We start from the raw sequence: 18,040 nt of genomic DNA, 5'->3' as shown, positions 1-18,040 counted from the left end.
ACAAAATGTATTCCGCATGTGGAATACGGAAATAAAATTCTACAGAATATTTTGCGAATCCATATCTTATTTCACAAGTAGGTACTGATACATATTTGCAAATACAAGTGGGAATCACTTTCCATTCGATTGGTGAATTTATAGAATAAGCGCAGTTCGGTGAATTCTTCAACGTTCTGCAACAATAGCGGACGAATGGCCAAGCGCATTATCGTGGAAAAAGTGTTGTTTTTTCTTTCTCTAAATATTGCGATACCTACTTTGCAAAAGTACAAGGATATCAATTCTATTAATCATTTTTGGATTAGTTACAGTAAATGACGGTCCCGCCATTCAAGCAGATTACTACTTACAAATCATTTCATACCACGGAGCACTTATAGGATATTCTCGTAAGTTTCTTTCGACTTGTCCGACTAGTTTTCCATTTGAAAAAATATGTTCAAAGAACTTTTTTTTCTCCCTATTTATCCATTAACGAAAACTGTTTTCTCTATATGACTATCAAAATTAAGGCATCTTTCAGATTTATGTGAAATTTTGACAGATCACATTAGAAACATGACGGAAACTAAAACTTTAATCAACATAGTGAAAGTATTATCTCTGAATAATTACGCTTCATAAAACCCTCGTAGATTGTTTGAACGAGGTAGTGGTATTGAAGATCTAACTAGAACTGTTATTTAGGTGTCGTTTAAACACGGAAGATATATACATACTTTTCCGCTCAAGTCTAACCTTTGATATACAGAACACGTTCTATTATTGGGATATTAAGTGATCATTGTGGTACGGGTATAATGAGGTGAATCAACTTGGTAGTGAATCTTAATGAAATCATAAAATAAACACCAATGAATACAAGTTTAAATTATAGTTGTATGTATTCTAAAGTCTATTGAAGAAAAATACTGAACCAAAACCAGTGAGATTGTTTATTTTTGACTTAAACATGCCTGACACGGATACAGCTGATGGAGTTGTTGACATTAACTATACTCCGCCTAAGAAAAGAGCTAAAAAACTTCGTTTTAACGCCAGTGAAAAATAAATGATTGTGAATATTTATAAAAATGAAATGCAAGAAAATGATGACGTTATTTCCAATACGGCAAATATTTCGGGACTATCCTCTTCAAAGCAGACGTAACAAAGTATCCATAAAGAAAAAATATTAACAATTCAATTGATGATTTCGACAGGAGCGCCATCAAAAGAATTTTGCATAATGTTTTCTTTCAAAATGAGTTACCTACAGTGGATAAAGTTTTGAGAGTAGTTAACGAAGATAAGGACTTGCCGGATTTTAGAAGATAAACATTTTATAATTGATTGAAAGAAATGGGAAATAATTGTGCGGAGATGAGAATACCTTAGAAAAATTGAGAAATTTCCTGAAGAAAAATTTATTACCTGGATGAAACATGGGTAAACACTGGACATACTAAGGATAAGGTTTGGGTGTACTTGGTAGCACTTTCCATTGGATCAAAAAATCCATCAGGTAAGTAATGTTTCAAAAATCTATTTTACAAGCAAGTTTATTTGTTCAATGCCTTCAACAAACTTTGATTTACATTAATAACATCTCTAACATATTTACAATCGGACAAATCAATAAAATCAGCAATAATTATGTTTAGTCCACATTCTCCTGCAACTTGTGCTTCTATCCATTTTGATCGATAATTTTCTAATTTCTTCGCACATTCTTCTTCTAAGCTGCCTAAAATGAAAAACACGCAGCAATAAAAATTCTTGAAGAATCCGTAGTGTTTTCTAATAATTGGGGTATTTTTTAACCGATTTTATTTTATTAATACATTGAGTTGGGGAAAAGTAATTTCATAGTTGTCAAGTTTTTCAACGTAAATTTTCTAATACACATTTCAATCGTATCAATTGTTGACAGTATATAGTTAAATAAATAGTTTGGAGGTTTGAGCAGCAGTAAATATACAATAACCTTCCAATCACCTTCATACGGGCTTCGCAACTGGTAACCCCGAACTTTTCCACTTGTCTTGTGTGATTCACTTCTCATCTTGTAGTAATTTGTTTGGAATATGATCCGAGTTCGTTTCGTCTCAACAGTGAGCGAGCGAAATAATCATTATCACACTGTACTATAGAATATTTTATAGACTATAAAAAGTACTAAACGTCCTACAGCATGACTTCACTGAATAAGTATTAACAAAGATATACATCTATAAGGAAGAAACAAAATTATTTTTCCCCAACAATCATATTTTTAACTAACAATTATTATGATCTTTGTGAAGTTTGGGATCAAATTCAATACAAAATTGATACGTGCAATAAACACCAACTTTCAGTTATGTAATATAAACTATTGTTATGGCCATTTGTCGCATTCAAATTCTATAGCTGTCAAAAATCATTGTCAAGTTGATTTTCATAAATTTTACAATAATGGGGGCTGAAAAGTTTGGGATTTGGAGAAAATTGACGGAAACCTTCACTTTCAGTGATATGCAAATGTGCATATTCTACGTTCAAAATGTAAAAACAATAATGAAAATGCAAAAATGTGTCAGTCAAGATGTAGAAAAGTTTCTCTAATAAAAGTGAAGACGAGTAGCTACTGAAATCACATAAAAGCATAAGAAAATACTCATTTCCTAATGTCCTTGATACACGCTTGAGAATGCCTATTTTCTTTCAACTGCAGAATGTTGAGTAAACAAATGAAATTTGAATATACTTCGGAGTATAGATGAATAGAAACAAATTAACAGATATAAGAAGTAAGGAACTACATTGAGAAGAGTACAATAAATGCATAGATATGAAATAAATGAGGTCTTGGAATGGCACTATCCAAAGAAAAAAGCTGGACGATGGGATATTGAAAAATATTTATAATATAAAGAAATACATAGGGTATTTGCAGCGTGGAGGCGATAAGGTATTGGGAAAAACGAGAATTTCAACAACTGGAAAAACATTCACAATACCGTGTTTGTCAAATTAAACTACTAGAATTGGTATTCTTCTAAACGATTAACTTAGTAATCAACTTACTCAAAACGTGTTCTAAAATAAATTTAGCATCTGGCGTTAAAACGCATTGAGAGATGAAAGCAATATCTTTTTGTCTTTTTTTGAGATTATCATTCAAAGATTGTATGAGTGTTGGTATGGATACAGTATTAGGCCAAGGATTAGGAAAGCATGCCGAAGGCCAGAAGGTAGTTCCATCAATTCTATAAATAATGATCACCTAAAAAGTAATAATAAGTGTTCTATAATTGAAAAACAAAATAAATAATAATTATTTAGATAACTTTCTGCAAAAATATGTTTGTATAAAGTATTGATGCATACGTATTTAAATATATTTAGAAAAAATGTATGACTAAGGTTCTATTGTAAGTATAGGTAGGAGATTATTCATGATTAATGTAAGTCATGAGCTATCATGAAAATGAATTTGTCACCTCTGTGTTAACACTCTTTTCTATTGGACCTTTCGAGTACCTATAAAACTGCAACAAAAAATATGTATTTATTTCCGAATACTTCTCTTAATCATTTTAGGGTTAGTTTATATTACTCCATACCAGTTTTTAGCTAATATATATATATAGTTCAGTGGGGTATTTATTCCCAACTTTTTTGTACAGAAGATTTCGGTTCTATTATATGTATCCTCACTAGAAATGGCTTCTTTCCCCAGAGTTTACAACCGATATTCAGTCAGCTTATTCGATTTAATTTGTTATAGCAACCAATACATATCTACAAGTTTTCTGGAAGAAAATATCGGTTTGTATTGTTCAATATTATCCGTATTCGAATGAATCACAAGCTTGAACTAAATAACTTCATTCGTACCGATTGGTTTCTGATTTTTCGGGTCGACCCGCATATTTAAAACCAATGAAAAAAGTACGAATTACCTGATATTTATTTTGTGCCATAGAATCCAAAGTTATATTATTTATTTTACCATCGTACGGCAATATTTTAGAACCAAATGTAGTAGATATATCTTGTATGAATTTTTTATGAAGAGTTTCATCGAAACCAAAAAAATGCTGGAAGTCCATAATAACCACCTGAGAACATAAATTATATATTTAGTGAATTCTCGGTCAGACTTGATACACTAATAATATTTGTTTGATAAAATTAAATGAAATTGGAATTTTATTGAGTTCATTGAGGAGAGAGAATGAAAATTGATTATAAAAATAATAAATTGTGAAATACTATTTTATAAATAAATGGAAGGATGATGCTTATACTAACAAATATATAGTGTAGGCCTGATTTTTCCTCAGTTCGTAAATAATTCAGATTTTGTATATAATTACAATATAATGTATTAATATTGTTAATTGAAATTGCATAGAAATGGAATATTATACTATTTTTTATCCAGCCACAAGACTAGTTTAAATTGACCACCCTATATTTTTTTTTGTTTTATCCTCGGCAAATGTTACCATTAGTTGGAAGTTCCAAGTCTCCAGCTTTCAAATATATGGTCAAATTATAAAAGTAAAACTATCATATCAACGTTTACTATCATACTATAGCTTCAAATGATACTTCGAGAATGTCCTCTACATTTTTTCCATAGTATTAGATTTTGCAGAGATTATTGAGGAGCATACATTGCTGTCATGCAAATAATACTCAGCAAATATATCGTTTAATGATTAATATTGATTAAAAGTACACTCAATGACAGAGAAGCATAACAGAAAACTTTTTCTCCTGTTAGTCTGTCTACACAATATATTGAATTTCTTTCTTTTTCGAGCAATGTTTGAATGTAGAAATTTGTATATATTTTTCAACTCATGTAGGTTAGATACACTTCCTTCACACTGCCCAGTAAGAAATCAAGGTAACCCCAGAATCTGAAGTTAAACACAATAAAGCTTTCCTGCTAAAATGATCGAAGTTTGTATTTTTATAGTTTCATCTTTCTATTTGAAATCTTATGTATGAAAATTAACAGCATTGTCCTGTTGTAAGAGAATCCGCTTTCGGTTGATTATACCTGGATATTTCTTCAATAAAACCTTATGCATTCGCATCAGCTGTCTACTATATATTGCATTGAAGGCTCGCTTGAATCTTGGTTAGTTCATGTGGCAATATTCGACAACTTCCATATATCACACCTAATGATTTCAAATGATGTATTGTATCTTTAGAAAATCCAAGGGAGTTCGATATCGACGAGTGTTGGTACTAGGTTAGTTTTCTAATGCTTCCCTTGTAACCTCAATATTCCTTGAAGGTGGACGACCTAAGCGCGAACTAGAGAATAATCTCCACAAGTTACGGCATGAAACACTCTTATATATTAAATACATCTTCACCTCTTTCGGATGCAAATCCAAGAAACTGTTAATTTCATCTAGACAAGTTTGGATAGGCACTGAGTATAAAGTGTGTACTATGTAAAGATCATCTGTTCCCTCTTTAGTAGAAGTCCGTAAGTCGAAGTATCTTATTCCTCGAATAAGTTGATCTTTAGCTAAATAACACTGTGTTTTTGACCATCTGGCAATAACTTCTTTGAATATAGGTCCCAAAACGGACAATTCCTTAACAATTTCCTCAGCATCAGGTGAAATATCGGAGTTACTAGTTATGTTTGCGGTGAAACTATCATGAGACCCTGGAACAAACGACAATAGAAATTATGTCATAAAATTATGCAAAAAAATAAATATTCAATAATATTAAAAAATGAACGTTCATATAAAACCATCATAATACAATTTTAGAATGATATTTAACTTTCTTAACAATACCTATCTTATATTTGCTATAATCATTCTTCAGTATGGGTTTTAAATTGTTATAAGTAGTGTTTTTCAAAACATTACAGATAATTCAATCCTGTCAAATTCCTGATAGATGGTTAAAGATAGGAAAATATCAATTCCTGTTTTTAGGTTATATTTATTGACGTTTGACTTTGAAAATTATTTTTATTATTTCAAGATTATCAAATAAATAATTTTATTCACCTTACTTATCAGTTATTATACAGGTAAATATTTTATGTATATTTTTATCAATGCATGTAATCCATTTTACGCGATATAATCAGAGGTTTGAAAAAAAAAGATGCATCATGAAACTCCGGCCCTGACACCGCCAAGTGTCTACCAATTTCACAAGATTGTGATGACACAACTGGCAAGAGCGCTAATATTGCTCTTAATCATTTTTAACTGGTTCTTGGAAGAACAGTTCTAGATAAATCAGCCTTTTTGAAATTTAAATCACAATCTCATATCCGTTATATTTCCAAGGAAATAATGGAAAAGTAAATTCTTTTCTTTGTTATATACCATACTATCAATATTTTTTAATGATTAAATAACATGAATAATATTAATTTATTCATAATTCATTAATTTTGTATGCGTTCATCAAAACGAATTCATTCGCCGTAGATTAATCTACATTTTTTATTACTGTCAGTCAATATTTGGTTTTATTAGTAAAATGTATTGACATTACTGCAGCTATTTCGCCTGATCATGATTACAAATAATCAAATTTTACGTTATTATATATATCCTGAATTACAGACGATGCATTATTTTCTAGATGGTAATCCAATATTATTTATATTCAGGGAATTTATTTCATTCTAATGCAATGTATCAAGCTTGTAAGTGTGAAGTTACCACGCTTCTAAAATTGGTGATGGCCGCAGGGGTTAATTTTTCTGAAAGGGGGAAATTTGAATAAACGTTCGTATTTCCCAACCACTCAAAAAAAGTATAAGAAAAAATAGATCAAAATTCGAAAGAAAGAAGTTAAGTTCTTTTCTACTAGAAAAAATTCAAATTTTATTTCCAAATACTGAAGATTCTTCGAGTATGCTCTGAAAAAAAAAATCAAAAATTGTGGCTCCTTAAATGCTAAGCAAAATGTAGTAAAAGGCTCAATGACGAATAGGCTCATTTTTCGAGGTCTCTAGTCACCATATCTATTATTTTCAATGCTTAAAAATTTTGTACAGAGTAAAATATTCAAAAAACGTATAAAACAACATGAAAAATCCTCGAAACTAGGCAACTTGCGGTACCTCCTGTTTCCCCCACCTCGACATATCGGGCTCATATATACGTTAATACTTCATATTTGACCTCTACTACTCGAATATAGTATTGAAAATTCGATCCTAAAAAATTTATTCGGTCTATTGAAGAAAAACTTTTCACAAAACTCGGAAAATGGGGAAATTTGAGGCACTTCTCGAGGTCGGATCTTGAAAGTAATGACATATTCATGTTCAGGAGGATAAAAATATGTGAAATCGACCCTAAGAACGTCAAAATTGCTCACTTCACTTTTTCACGAGGGGGTGGAACAATAAAAATCGACGCCCTGCCCCTCCTATGGCGAATTTCGAGGGGCTCCCGATCTCTAAAATTTTCTTTCGACATCACTGCCCTACATACCAATTTTCATGCTTCTATCATTATTTGCCACTTTTTCTTTAAAATTCACTATTTGCCACTGCACTAAAACGGACGTTTCAAATTTGAAATTGTTATTGCAGTGTTCAGGTAAGTATTATTCATCATTGTCATTGAAGTAACACGGGATACAAAACTGCTTGTTTTAAAATAATAATAATAATTACCTTTCATAAATGAATAGAGCAAAAAAATTTGTCTAGTAATATCCATTATTCACACAGTATAAAAGAACTATTCTCAAATTAAAATTCATAAAACATTCCAAACATTTTTTCTTACCTGGTATCGCTATATTTATAATCGGCATTCTTCGGAGCTCTTGTGGTATCAGCGACATCCAATTCTCCAAATCGGCCGCTAAGTCTTTAACACTGTTATTCATGGCTGGAATTTATAGGTTATGGCTACATGGCAGTTAGTAACGGAAACAAAGAGTATAATGTATTTCTCGCATTGTCTAATATACTATTATTCAAATTGATACATCTAATGATAAATGTTTATCGGAAACATGAAAAAAGATAATGTGTAATTTGAGTTGTCACGCCACGAAACACACTGCGTTATGATCGAATTTTTAACGTTTAAACAAATTTACATTCTATAGAGATGAACAAGTTATTCATTAACTAATTACCAGTAACGTTATGCTTTGTCATTGAAATTCAACAGATCGTATAGTGAATAATAAAAGTAATTGAGTGCAGTACGATTATAAATAGGGTAGCACGAAAAGTTGTTGATCTAGCTCAATTCATATAAATTCATATAAAGGGTGATTGATTAGTGTAATAAAGTTCAGTACCTTTTCTGTTCTTTGAGATATCAATTTGAAAATTTTAGGGATTATACCTATAATTAGTTTCCACCATGATTATTTACAATTTTACAGGCTGTGCTATATCAAAATTACATTATTTAAATGAAACACTCTATAATTTATTGCGTATCTGGTATCAGCTTGACTTCTCCGTTACAATAATATACGGCTGTGATGTGTATTTAAAAAGTTATAAGCAATGTTCGATACTCTATACAATCTAAGAGAAATTCAAGAATGGACATCTGTTGGGGCTAAAGCATTACAAAAGTAGTGAACATTTGGAAAATTATTCATACAGGGTGAATTAAAAGACTAATACATTTCTCAAATGAATCACCCTGTATTTTATGTAAGTATCAAAAAGTAGTACCAACATACTTATTTTTTATCAAGCATTACCTATACCTGAAATTATAAGTTTTTGAGCTATTTCGATTTTTCTGTGCAAACAGTGATTATGACCTATATCTAATCATTGAATAATTAATTGTTGGCTATGATTTATTTGTTAATTTATTTAGTTAATGAAACAATGAGAAACTATCGTATTTACTAAAGAATACGTATTTCCAAAATGGCCCGTAAGATAATTTACGTTGACCACCCCTGTTCTAAATAAAACAAGTTACCAAGTCAGTTGGAGCTTTAAAGTTGTAAAGTACAAGTAAACAATGGTAAATTTAGATGAAGTGTAAATAATAAACACACAAAAGTACGAAAAAAGTAAGTATAGTAAAAAATATCCAGAGAGTTTAGCATTTGACAGTGATATCGATTTATTCGATATAAGTTCTAGCAACTGGAGAGTAGGATAAAGAGTGGGACTTGGTGGCAACTCGAGGAGTATGTATTCTCAAAAGATCTAGCAATTCTGGACGTTCAATTTTATTGGTCACAAATTTGTGTAAGAACATTAAGGAAGAACACGTCTAGTCGTTCTAACAGACTTTTCAGACCTGAACCATATATATTCAACATACTTTTTGTGAATATTATTTATGTTTTTTGAGATGAGTTTGGTAGCTTGGGTTCCATATAAGAGAAGCATATACTAGTACGAAACCAAGGTTCCTAAAGGCTCTACCAAGGATAATACTAAAATGCTAAACAAATGTTTACTCCCCGTATAAAATTCGGTAAACATATAACAAACCGTCAGTCCACGTCGACTCTGTTTGCCAATGAAAACATCGAATCGTAAACATAAATGCATTTCTATTGGTCAAAGCTGTCGGAAAGCGCGTACAGAATTTCTTAGAAATATTCCTGCTAAACAGTCGGCGATAAGCAGTAGCGTGGCTTGGTGAGATTTATTTAATTCATACATTTCTTTAAATAAATAGAAATATGGCATTCTTTAGACCATGGGCGAATAAAAACAATGAAATTGCACAGTGTAGTGAGAACAAAGATAGGTATGAACTTAATCATTTAGATATACAAACACAGCAAGTTATTTCGAATATATTCGAGAATGTTTAAAAAAGAAAAATATTCAGCAATCTGATAATGAAATAATAATAAGAATTTATAGTTTATATAAGGAGAACAGGGTAGCGACATTAGAAGTAATACAGCAAATTATCAAGAATACAATTATACCAGAAACATTGCGTCAAAAACTGAATAAGCGGATGGCAATAACCGAATCGCCAAAGATAATTCTATGGCGACAAGATTATTTGCGTCAGATAAAAGACTACCGAAGTTCTAATAGACGAATAGGGTACAAAAAGGGCTCAGTTCACGTCTGGTACCCTGTTTAAACCAAACTCACTCACAAGCAGGTACATTTTACTTGCCTATTTACGATTTGTAATTCAATATTCAGTTGTAGTGCAAGGTAACGAGGTATAACAATGATTTTCCAAGTAGGACTACAATTAAGTGTATCTGTCTAAATAACGACGTATAATACCGTCCAATTTATAATGATTCGATTGCCTTTTAACGAATACTTTAACGAATGAGGTATTTACGCTATCTATTAAACAAAATTGTCGGTTTTTATAATTTGCAATTGATATTGGAAGAACTATAATACATGTTTCTTAACTAAAACTTCCAATTTTATCCGATCCAAATATATTAATTTACTAGACGAGGTGTTATAAATGAGTGGGTGTAAGTTTAAATTATAAATATATAAATCATGGAACGTGAGTTTAAATGCGTGCGTGTAGATATATTCTTCATTATAGGGACGTTATGAATGTTCTTTCTCAAATACCCACTAAATTCACTTGGAACTCTTCATATATAAACCAGTTCTTTTTGTCGTTGGGTGATAAATTACTAGATAGTCGAAGAACTTTAGAGCTCTCGCATCTCTTCTCTGAAATATTTTAAGTCTACATTGTCAAATGTTTCTTTCCGTTCCAGTTAGTCAACATATATAGACGCTTTGAATTTCCATCACGTTATCAAATAGCTTTCGAACTGCAGAAGAAGCGTAACTTTCAGTCTCACTTGTACAATTCCAATCTCTACATTTCTTGATTGGTTCTTGCCGTATCATTGAAACAATTGCATGTACAATTTTATATCCTCTTGTTTTAAGATTACAACAGTAATAAGCTACAACTTTTACAGTGTACATAAGAATTCCACTGTCGTAATCTCCGCTAAAAAAGTCAAAAAAATACCGAATAAAACTTCTCTTTTATAAATACATTCCTCTCAAATTAACGGCGATTTTTCCTCCGACTTATTGAATTGTTCCTAATAAGATTATTTACATTGTGATAAATTTAACTTTGTGATGATCAGTGTAATTATGTTCCACGAATTTAAAATTTTGAACTTGATAATCGTTGAGAATTGAATTTCCAGAAATGTGAATAGTTATTTTGGTTGTAGAATAAGGATGGTTTGTGTAGAAATTCACATACAATAAGAACCAATTTTTCACAATCTTGTCGCTGAGAATGTGGTTTACAATTCATGTGGAAATATTCTGAGAATAGTAAATTTTTCTAGCCACTCCATTTTATAAATGTATTATTGCACAGCTGAAATACTTTGAATATTAGTTCAACCACAATAAAAATAACTGAGATGAAGGCTTCGGATTACATTACACAAAGGTGAATTTATTTTTCAGTTGTACTGGACTTTTGTATTAAATAAGTATTAGGTGATATCAAACATTGGATTAGATGAGCTCATATGATATTGATTGGTGCTATTGAATAAATTTTGATAGAACTTGAAAAGCGAAAAAAAATTTTCTTCATAAAACTGAATCAATAACTACAAACGTGTAAAGCACTCCCTAAAAATTTTAATCAATGATTTACAACACTTTTTAGTTCAATATCCTTTTCAATGAAATGGTATTCGAATTACGTTGATTGTTCTGAATTAAACTCAACCTTGATCACGTTGTGTTTATTCTAATTAAACGGGGTTAATTGAGGATATTCTTAATAAACATGATTAAGTTGCGGTTGTTGATATTATTGCATTGTTTTATTTGAAGTGGTTTTCAGAAATATGTTCGATTTAATTTTGAGTATGATCTACTTTCGTTTCTATAACTGGAGGCCCGATAAAGGAGTATTTTGTTTGGTATAAACTCACACGATGGTCCAAATTATTTTGTGAACAAGAGTACTTTGAGATTCATAGAATCATAGGTATATGACTTTCAAAAATGGTCATAATATCACCGTTGGAGAAGTTGGATGCATTATTCAATACAAATATAATAAGTTTCACCCTATCGTTGACCACCCAAGAAAAGGCAAAGCAAAATACAAATGAAAACAAGATATTGAACGGTGCCTTGAGCATCCATTAATTGAGATATATAAATGCGATATGTAGGTCAAAAATTGTACTATAAGATACAGACATTCATTGCAGGTTATATTTCCTTCAAATATTACTTTTGCGTGATTTTTTATTTGAAAAACTTGTCGGAAATGAAATCACATATTGAAAGGGAGTGGAAGAGACACTAAAAACAGCTAATCAGTGAGATTCATCAGTTCGGGACAAAAATAAATTCAGATTGATTAAATTGACTCTTTATAAAAATATGAAGAAAAAAAATTGAGACTGATTGCAATAATAATGGCATGGTAAAAACAATGTTGCCAGCAAAATATAAATTATGTAGGATGTTCGCTCTATTATATATTGAACTACTACTCACGTTAAGAATATGGATCAATCGTTTTTCTATTTCCTTAAACATCCAAGAGAAACTCATAAACGCATCAAATTTTCTCTTAACACCATTCAATTTCTCAGTTATCGTTCTTAATACAATTGTATAGAATAATAGTATTGTAGGATATTTCAATAAATACGTGAGTACAAAATTCATAGCTGTACAGTGTGGAATTTGCTTCTTGGAATTAAATTTTTATTAATTTCTACTTATTGAAGTTAAGAATAAGTACATGTCAATGATGTGTCGAAAACCTACAATATGAATTATTATTCTTGAAGTTGTTTTCTCTGAAATCCCCCATTTCCGTCCATGGAAATGGCACAAAAAGATCAAGAGAAAATTTCTTTCTAATTTATCTAGTGAGTAGCAGAACAGAAATAGGATGCTTTTGCAAATTGAATAAAACGAACTTCACAAGGCCTTCTCTGATATTTAAGTGAAGCGCCTAGGGCTCCATTTTGCCATTTCATTCGAAATTGATTGGAGCTCGGACTTCACGGGTGTAAATTCATTTCCTGTCGTAGCAGACAGCTACAGACGAGTCTTGAAATAAAGGTGGGCAAGCTGGCCCTCAAAAGTCGAAAGTTATTTTTTGTAAATTTGTGTCTATGTAATTCGTTAAATTACTTGATATATTCTCATTATTGTGTGTTCACTAACGATTAGCAGTAATGGAGAACGAATGTCTGATATAATAGCAGCAGCAGCGTCAGTAAAAGTCTACTGAAAAGCAAACTATTAACAAGGGTCACTAAATGTAATAACACTATGTTAACACCTGTGAAAATGTATGGGTGATAACAATAACAAAAGGAGATGAGGAGAAACTAAAAATAATGGAAAGAAAATATGAGAATAAATTCTAGAGTTGCTTGATATAAATTGTTGACTCGAAGATTTCATAAATACCTATATTCTCATTATAAATTATCATTTTTTGTATTTATCAGTTCTAGGACCAATCAATTAATTATTTTCTTTTATTTATATCCTTTCATTATATAAGGTATTCTCTCGTTTTCTGATGTATTGTTATTGTTATTGGGTAACAAAATTCAATTAAATGGGAATTCAATGCCGAACTGACTATTTTGACGTTAATTTAGAAGTCCGTAAATCTCTACCTGCCAGCGTTACCCTGAAATGAAATCGTGGTTAGTTAAACGAATGTTTTTCCTTCATTCCCACCTCTAAATTCAGTGTTCTGTATATTGGCTTGCAAAAATTGTGTGTTTTAAATGCCGAAAACTAGCGCCTCAAAACGTGAATAATTTATGTCATGTCAGTCTTTTATGTGAAAAATGAATATACGACTGCACACAGTTCAGTGGTTTACGTTCTTTAGGCATTCTCGCCCAGTCACGTATAAATGTTAGTGTTTAAAATTTTTTGCTGGTTCAAATAAACTAATTGTTGATATATCAACAACACATTTCTAATTAATACAAAAAAATAGAAAAAACTTTATGTTGGGCGGCGTTGCTACGTTTTCGACTTATTTTAACATAATAAAAAATTATTTTAAAGATTAATTTTAACAGTTAGTCATTACATTAATTACTTACCTTAACAAAATTTTAATGTCACACAGTATTGGCTGTAAATTATCTAAATTGAACTACCGTTTACTTAAGATATATCTCAAATTCAATTTGTTACCTTTTCAAATATTTGGTGTTAAAAAATGATGAGAATTAAATCTTCAGATTAATTTCATATTATTCATAGGCTCAACCGACGTTTATCCAATCTTTCTTATCGTGATGCAATTGCTATTGAAGAACTCTTTATTAATAAGCATAATATGATCATTGATATTCACATTTCGCATATTTTTCCCTGAAAATTAATCTCAAACTTTGATTCAGTAACTTTAAATTATTAATAAATTATAGGAATGGACATCTACTACTACCAACACCTTTCGACGAGAAGGATTGGCAAGAAATGATCGATCGCATGGTATATTTTTTACCATTTTCTGTGATCACCCGTAAAAGTAAAAAAAACATACGGAACCTTATGTTCACAGTAAGTGTTGGTGTATTGGTAGTGTGAATAGTGTGTTCAGTATGAATATCGGTTCCAGAAACTCCAATTTATTCGTAAAAAAACAGTCAGTATTCTTCCAATTCTATGAAAGAATCAAGAATAATTTTATTGTAATCAACTCATGTCAATAGTGTTAATAATTGTATTCAAAACGTTTGTTATCAACTTTTAGAAATCTAGCGAAAAATAAAACTTTTGGTCTTTCGTCTTATACTGGCATTAAAATAGTTTAACGGTGTATTGGATACCAGATCTTTGAGGTGAACAAATAGCCTGTTTTGATATTTTTCTTTGCGCATTCTGAGATAGTGAGATAGTTGATAATTTGTAATACTGGATTAACCATTACTTTTCTCAAATAATAGCAACCGTTACGACTGGGAAAGCTACGGATTGAAGAAGCCAAATGAATGTTTTATCGTTCTCCATTATCCATCCTTTTTGTCTTCTACTAAGCTCTTCATTCAATAAATACTTAAATATCTATAATTGACATTGAGTAAAACCCATAGTTGTAACAAATACAGTTCAATTACCAAACGAACAGACGTGAGCATCAAGCATAGGCTATTAAATTTTTGAAATCAGTTTCATAATACGAAACATGTAGAATTATCGTGACCAAAAAAATGATCGCTATTTAATCTTAAGGATCTAAAGTGACGCATAAAAAAAATAACCATATGAATAAACAATTACGCTATCATTGAAAATTTTAACAAATTATATCAAATTATAACACTATAATATTCTATCACTATTTTTGGTTTTATCTAACATAATATATAGCATATAGATTTTGGCTCCTATATTTGGAAATACGTCACATTTATTTTTTAGTGTTATAGGCTGGCTTTCAACTAAATTACACTAGCTCTAAAGCGGGCTGCTCCAAAATTCTTATACAGTAGTGGGGTTTGAGTGATACTTTATTTAACAGATATCTTAAATTTATTCCGTTATTTATTCGTTAGATTTAAGAATAATGACACAAATTTACCCTCATGTAATACGACTTCAGTTTCGTCCTTTTCGTCATTTTAATCCTTCAATATCAATAGTTTCAGGTACCCAAAATTTATCTTGAAATGTTTAATGAAAGTGTATTCGTTATTTTTGAATAGCAACTTTTAAACTGTAGCATCAATAAATCTCTCTAAAGATTTTAGGGGTATTGTCTGCTCTCGCTAGAGGGATGATATAATGTAAACTAAAAACCAGCTTACTAGCTGTCCTCAAAAGTGAGTGTTTTGGTAACAGAGCGTTAAACACTGTTGAATTTCTCTGAGCAAAATTGAATCCTATTTTACAAATTATTTTTTATTTTAGTATTTTAACATTATGCTTAGATTTTATGTTTAAGGAAACTTAACATTTAGTTGAAAGATATTTTAGAAAAGGAAAAGTAAGTCCTACCTCTGTTTTATGACCCCGGACACATGGGTCACACAAAGGACTCTTTTACTTTTCGGAGTAATGCATATATTTTAGTAAAACATCTGTAATTTTACGATTCTTAAGGAGAGGCTTAGACCTCATTGTAAATATTTTAGTTTAGTTAATATTTTTAGTCAGTACAAACCGACTCTTTCAAACGTGAGGACGCTTCTCGAAAACGTAGTCTTTTAAAATAAAGACACTGTGTATTTCATTTATAAATATAAAACCTAATAATCACGATTACCTATCCATAACTTTCAACAAACACCTAACCATATCGGCAGATAAATTCTTTCACCAGTACTTCCGTGACAGTTGTGGACTCTTGATTCGGGATCGCATAAATTTCCACCCACTTTGTAAAATAATCCATTACGTCTAGGATGTATAGGTATTCAAAGCAATCCTTTCGAAAGGAATTCCAACATTATACTGTTTCATGGGTGCCTTTCTCTTACGATGTGGTACGTAACACAAGTCGTATATTTCTTACACTAGTCCTTCACATTCTCGAAGCTGTTTAACCTTTCACCGACTCGCTGAAATGCTTTCTTCACTCTCAAACGAGCTCCCGATGGACTGTCGTGTAACTTTTTCAGTACCTCAGCTACTTTCGTTCTCGGAACCACTAGCTGTCTTCTCTTCTCGGAAGCATAATCGTTTTCTAGGATTCTTTTTAAAAGGATCTATTCTAACACAAAGGAGTCCCACTGAGCCCAATACGCTTTTAGTGCCCGTGAAATCTTGACACTTCTTACCAGGTAGTCGACCATTCTCTTCCTTCCAGCAACCCGTTCCAGTTTTCCCTCTGAGTGGACTTTGTTGTTTGCAGAAGTCACGGGACGCTTTTACGATCTGCGTAGATGCTCTGGCTTACTACAATTCCGGACGTTTCTAACTCTAGTTCGGCTTTCAGCTCCGCCACTTTCAGATTACTAAGTTTCTTAGCCATGTTTATGTCACTATTTATTTAAAATCACTCGCATTAAAAATAATGTTTGGATATCTTCAAATGTCTTTAAAGTACGTTATCAGTCGATATGTCATGGTAGATGGAGCTTGAACAAGAAAAAAATACAGTCAGTGTGGCCTTCATCCAAGGAACGATGGTTTTTTTTACGTTACGTTGAGTTGCTGACTCCAATCACTTTCTATTCCCAAACTTAAAAAAATGAAGAATTGATTTCAGAATTATGTTATTTTTTCGCGTAAAAGTAGTTACTAATTTTTATATTTTGAAAAATTATTGATTACGCGTTCGAAGTGGGTGATGTGATATTATTGATTGAATCATCTAAAAATTTCAAAACACTTAGGAATAATTCAACTCATTTTCTTCGAATCAAGATATTTCTCTCGTATTTTCTGAAAATAAAAATATGATTCATATATGTTTTATCAAAACTCATATAAAAACCTTTTGAAAGCTCTACAGTTTTTTCGTAATATCTTGATATTACGTTCGCTAGTTAAATCTCCATTGGGATTTTTAATTAACTTTTTTGTTTGCTTTGCTCCTAAGAGACAACAGGGTTAGTTTTTATAGCTTTTGCAGAAATAATCTCCTTATATGAAAATACTTTAACCTAAATACACAATTATTATATTTCTAAAGGATAATTATGAGTGTTAACGAGGTAATAGGGAAAACGTGAATAGTATTGTGATAGATTACTACCTAGTTTGTGATGAATATAAATTTATCAACTTAGTTTGATGCTGCTGCCTTGTACTAAGTTAAAACCTAAAAATGGAAGCGTTAAAGACGTACTAGAAGGTGGTGGATGTTATCTTCACATAAGAGTAGGGCTTGGATGTTTTTACTTTAATATGCTTCTCATAAAAGTTAATAAATTTCATAACAAATTCATTTCTCCCTAAAATAGTAAGCACTTCATCACAATTTATATACAAATCAACAAAATCAAATGACCACTTGCTTAAAAACATACCTGATTTGAACCACCTAATATTAACAAGACAAGAAGATCCACTCTCGTCGGAAATCAGACTTCCAAAAGCAAGCCGATAAGACCTGGTTTTGCAGTTATC

At 31.1% G+C, this 18,040-nt stretch overlaps 1 protein-coding gene across 2 annotated transcripts; it reads right to left on the bottom strand.

Annotated features, from left to right (window-relative positions):
- Window positions 1-1,526: 1,526 nt before the first annotated feature.
- Window positions 1,527-8,142, bottom strand: LOC130450906 (PI-PLC X domain-containing protein 3-like). 2 transcript variants are annotated; one of them, XM_056789617.1, is made up of 5 exons: window positions 7,773-8,142; window positions 5,367-5,668; window positions 3,930-4,088; window positions 3,052-3,250; window positions 1,527-1,729 (listed from the first exon to the last, which is right to left on the bottom strand). In XM_056789617.1, the coding sequence occupies exons 1-5, from the start codon at window positions 7,873-7,875 to the stop codon at window positions 1,545-1,547; spliced, it is 948 nt and encodes a 315-aa protein (XP_056645595.1). In that variant the 5' UTR covers window positions 7,876-8,142; the 3' UTR covers window positions 1,527-1,544. The 2 variants fall into 2 exon arrangements, with proteins under 2 accessions (XP_056645595.1, XP_056645596.1); XM_056789618.1 differs by lacking the exon at window positions 3,930-4,088 and having other exon boundaries at window positions 7,773-8,093.
- Window positions 8,143-18,040: the final 9,898 nt, after the last annotated feature.

This window comes from Diorhabda sublineata, chromosome X (assembly GCF_026230105.1).
Source record: "Diorhabda sublineata isolate icDioSubl1.1 chromosome X, icDioSubl1.1, whole genome shotgun sequence".
Classification (NCBI taxonomy): Eukaryota; Metazoa; Arthropoda; class Insecta; order Coleoptera; family Chrysomelidae; genus Diorhabda; species Diorhabda sublineata.
The sequence above is the reverse complement of the archived record's forward strand: the minus strand, read 5'-3'. Positions and strand labels throughout refer to the sequence as shown.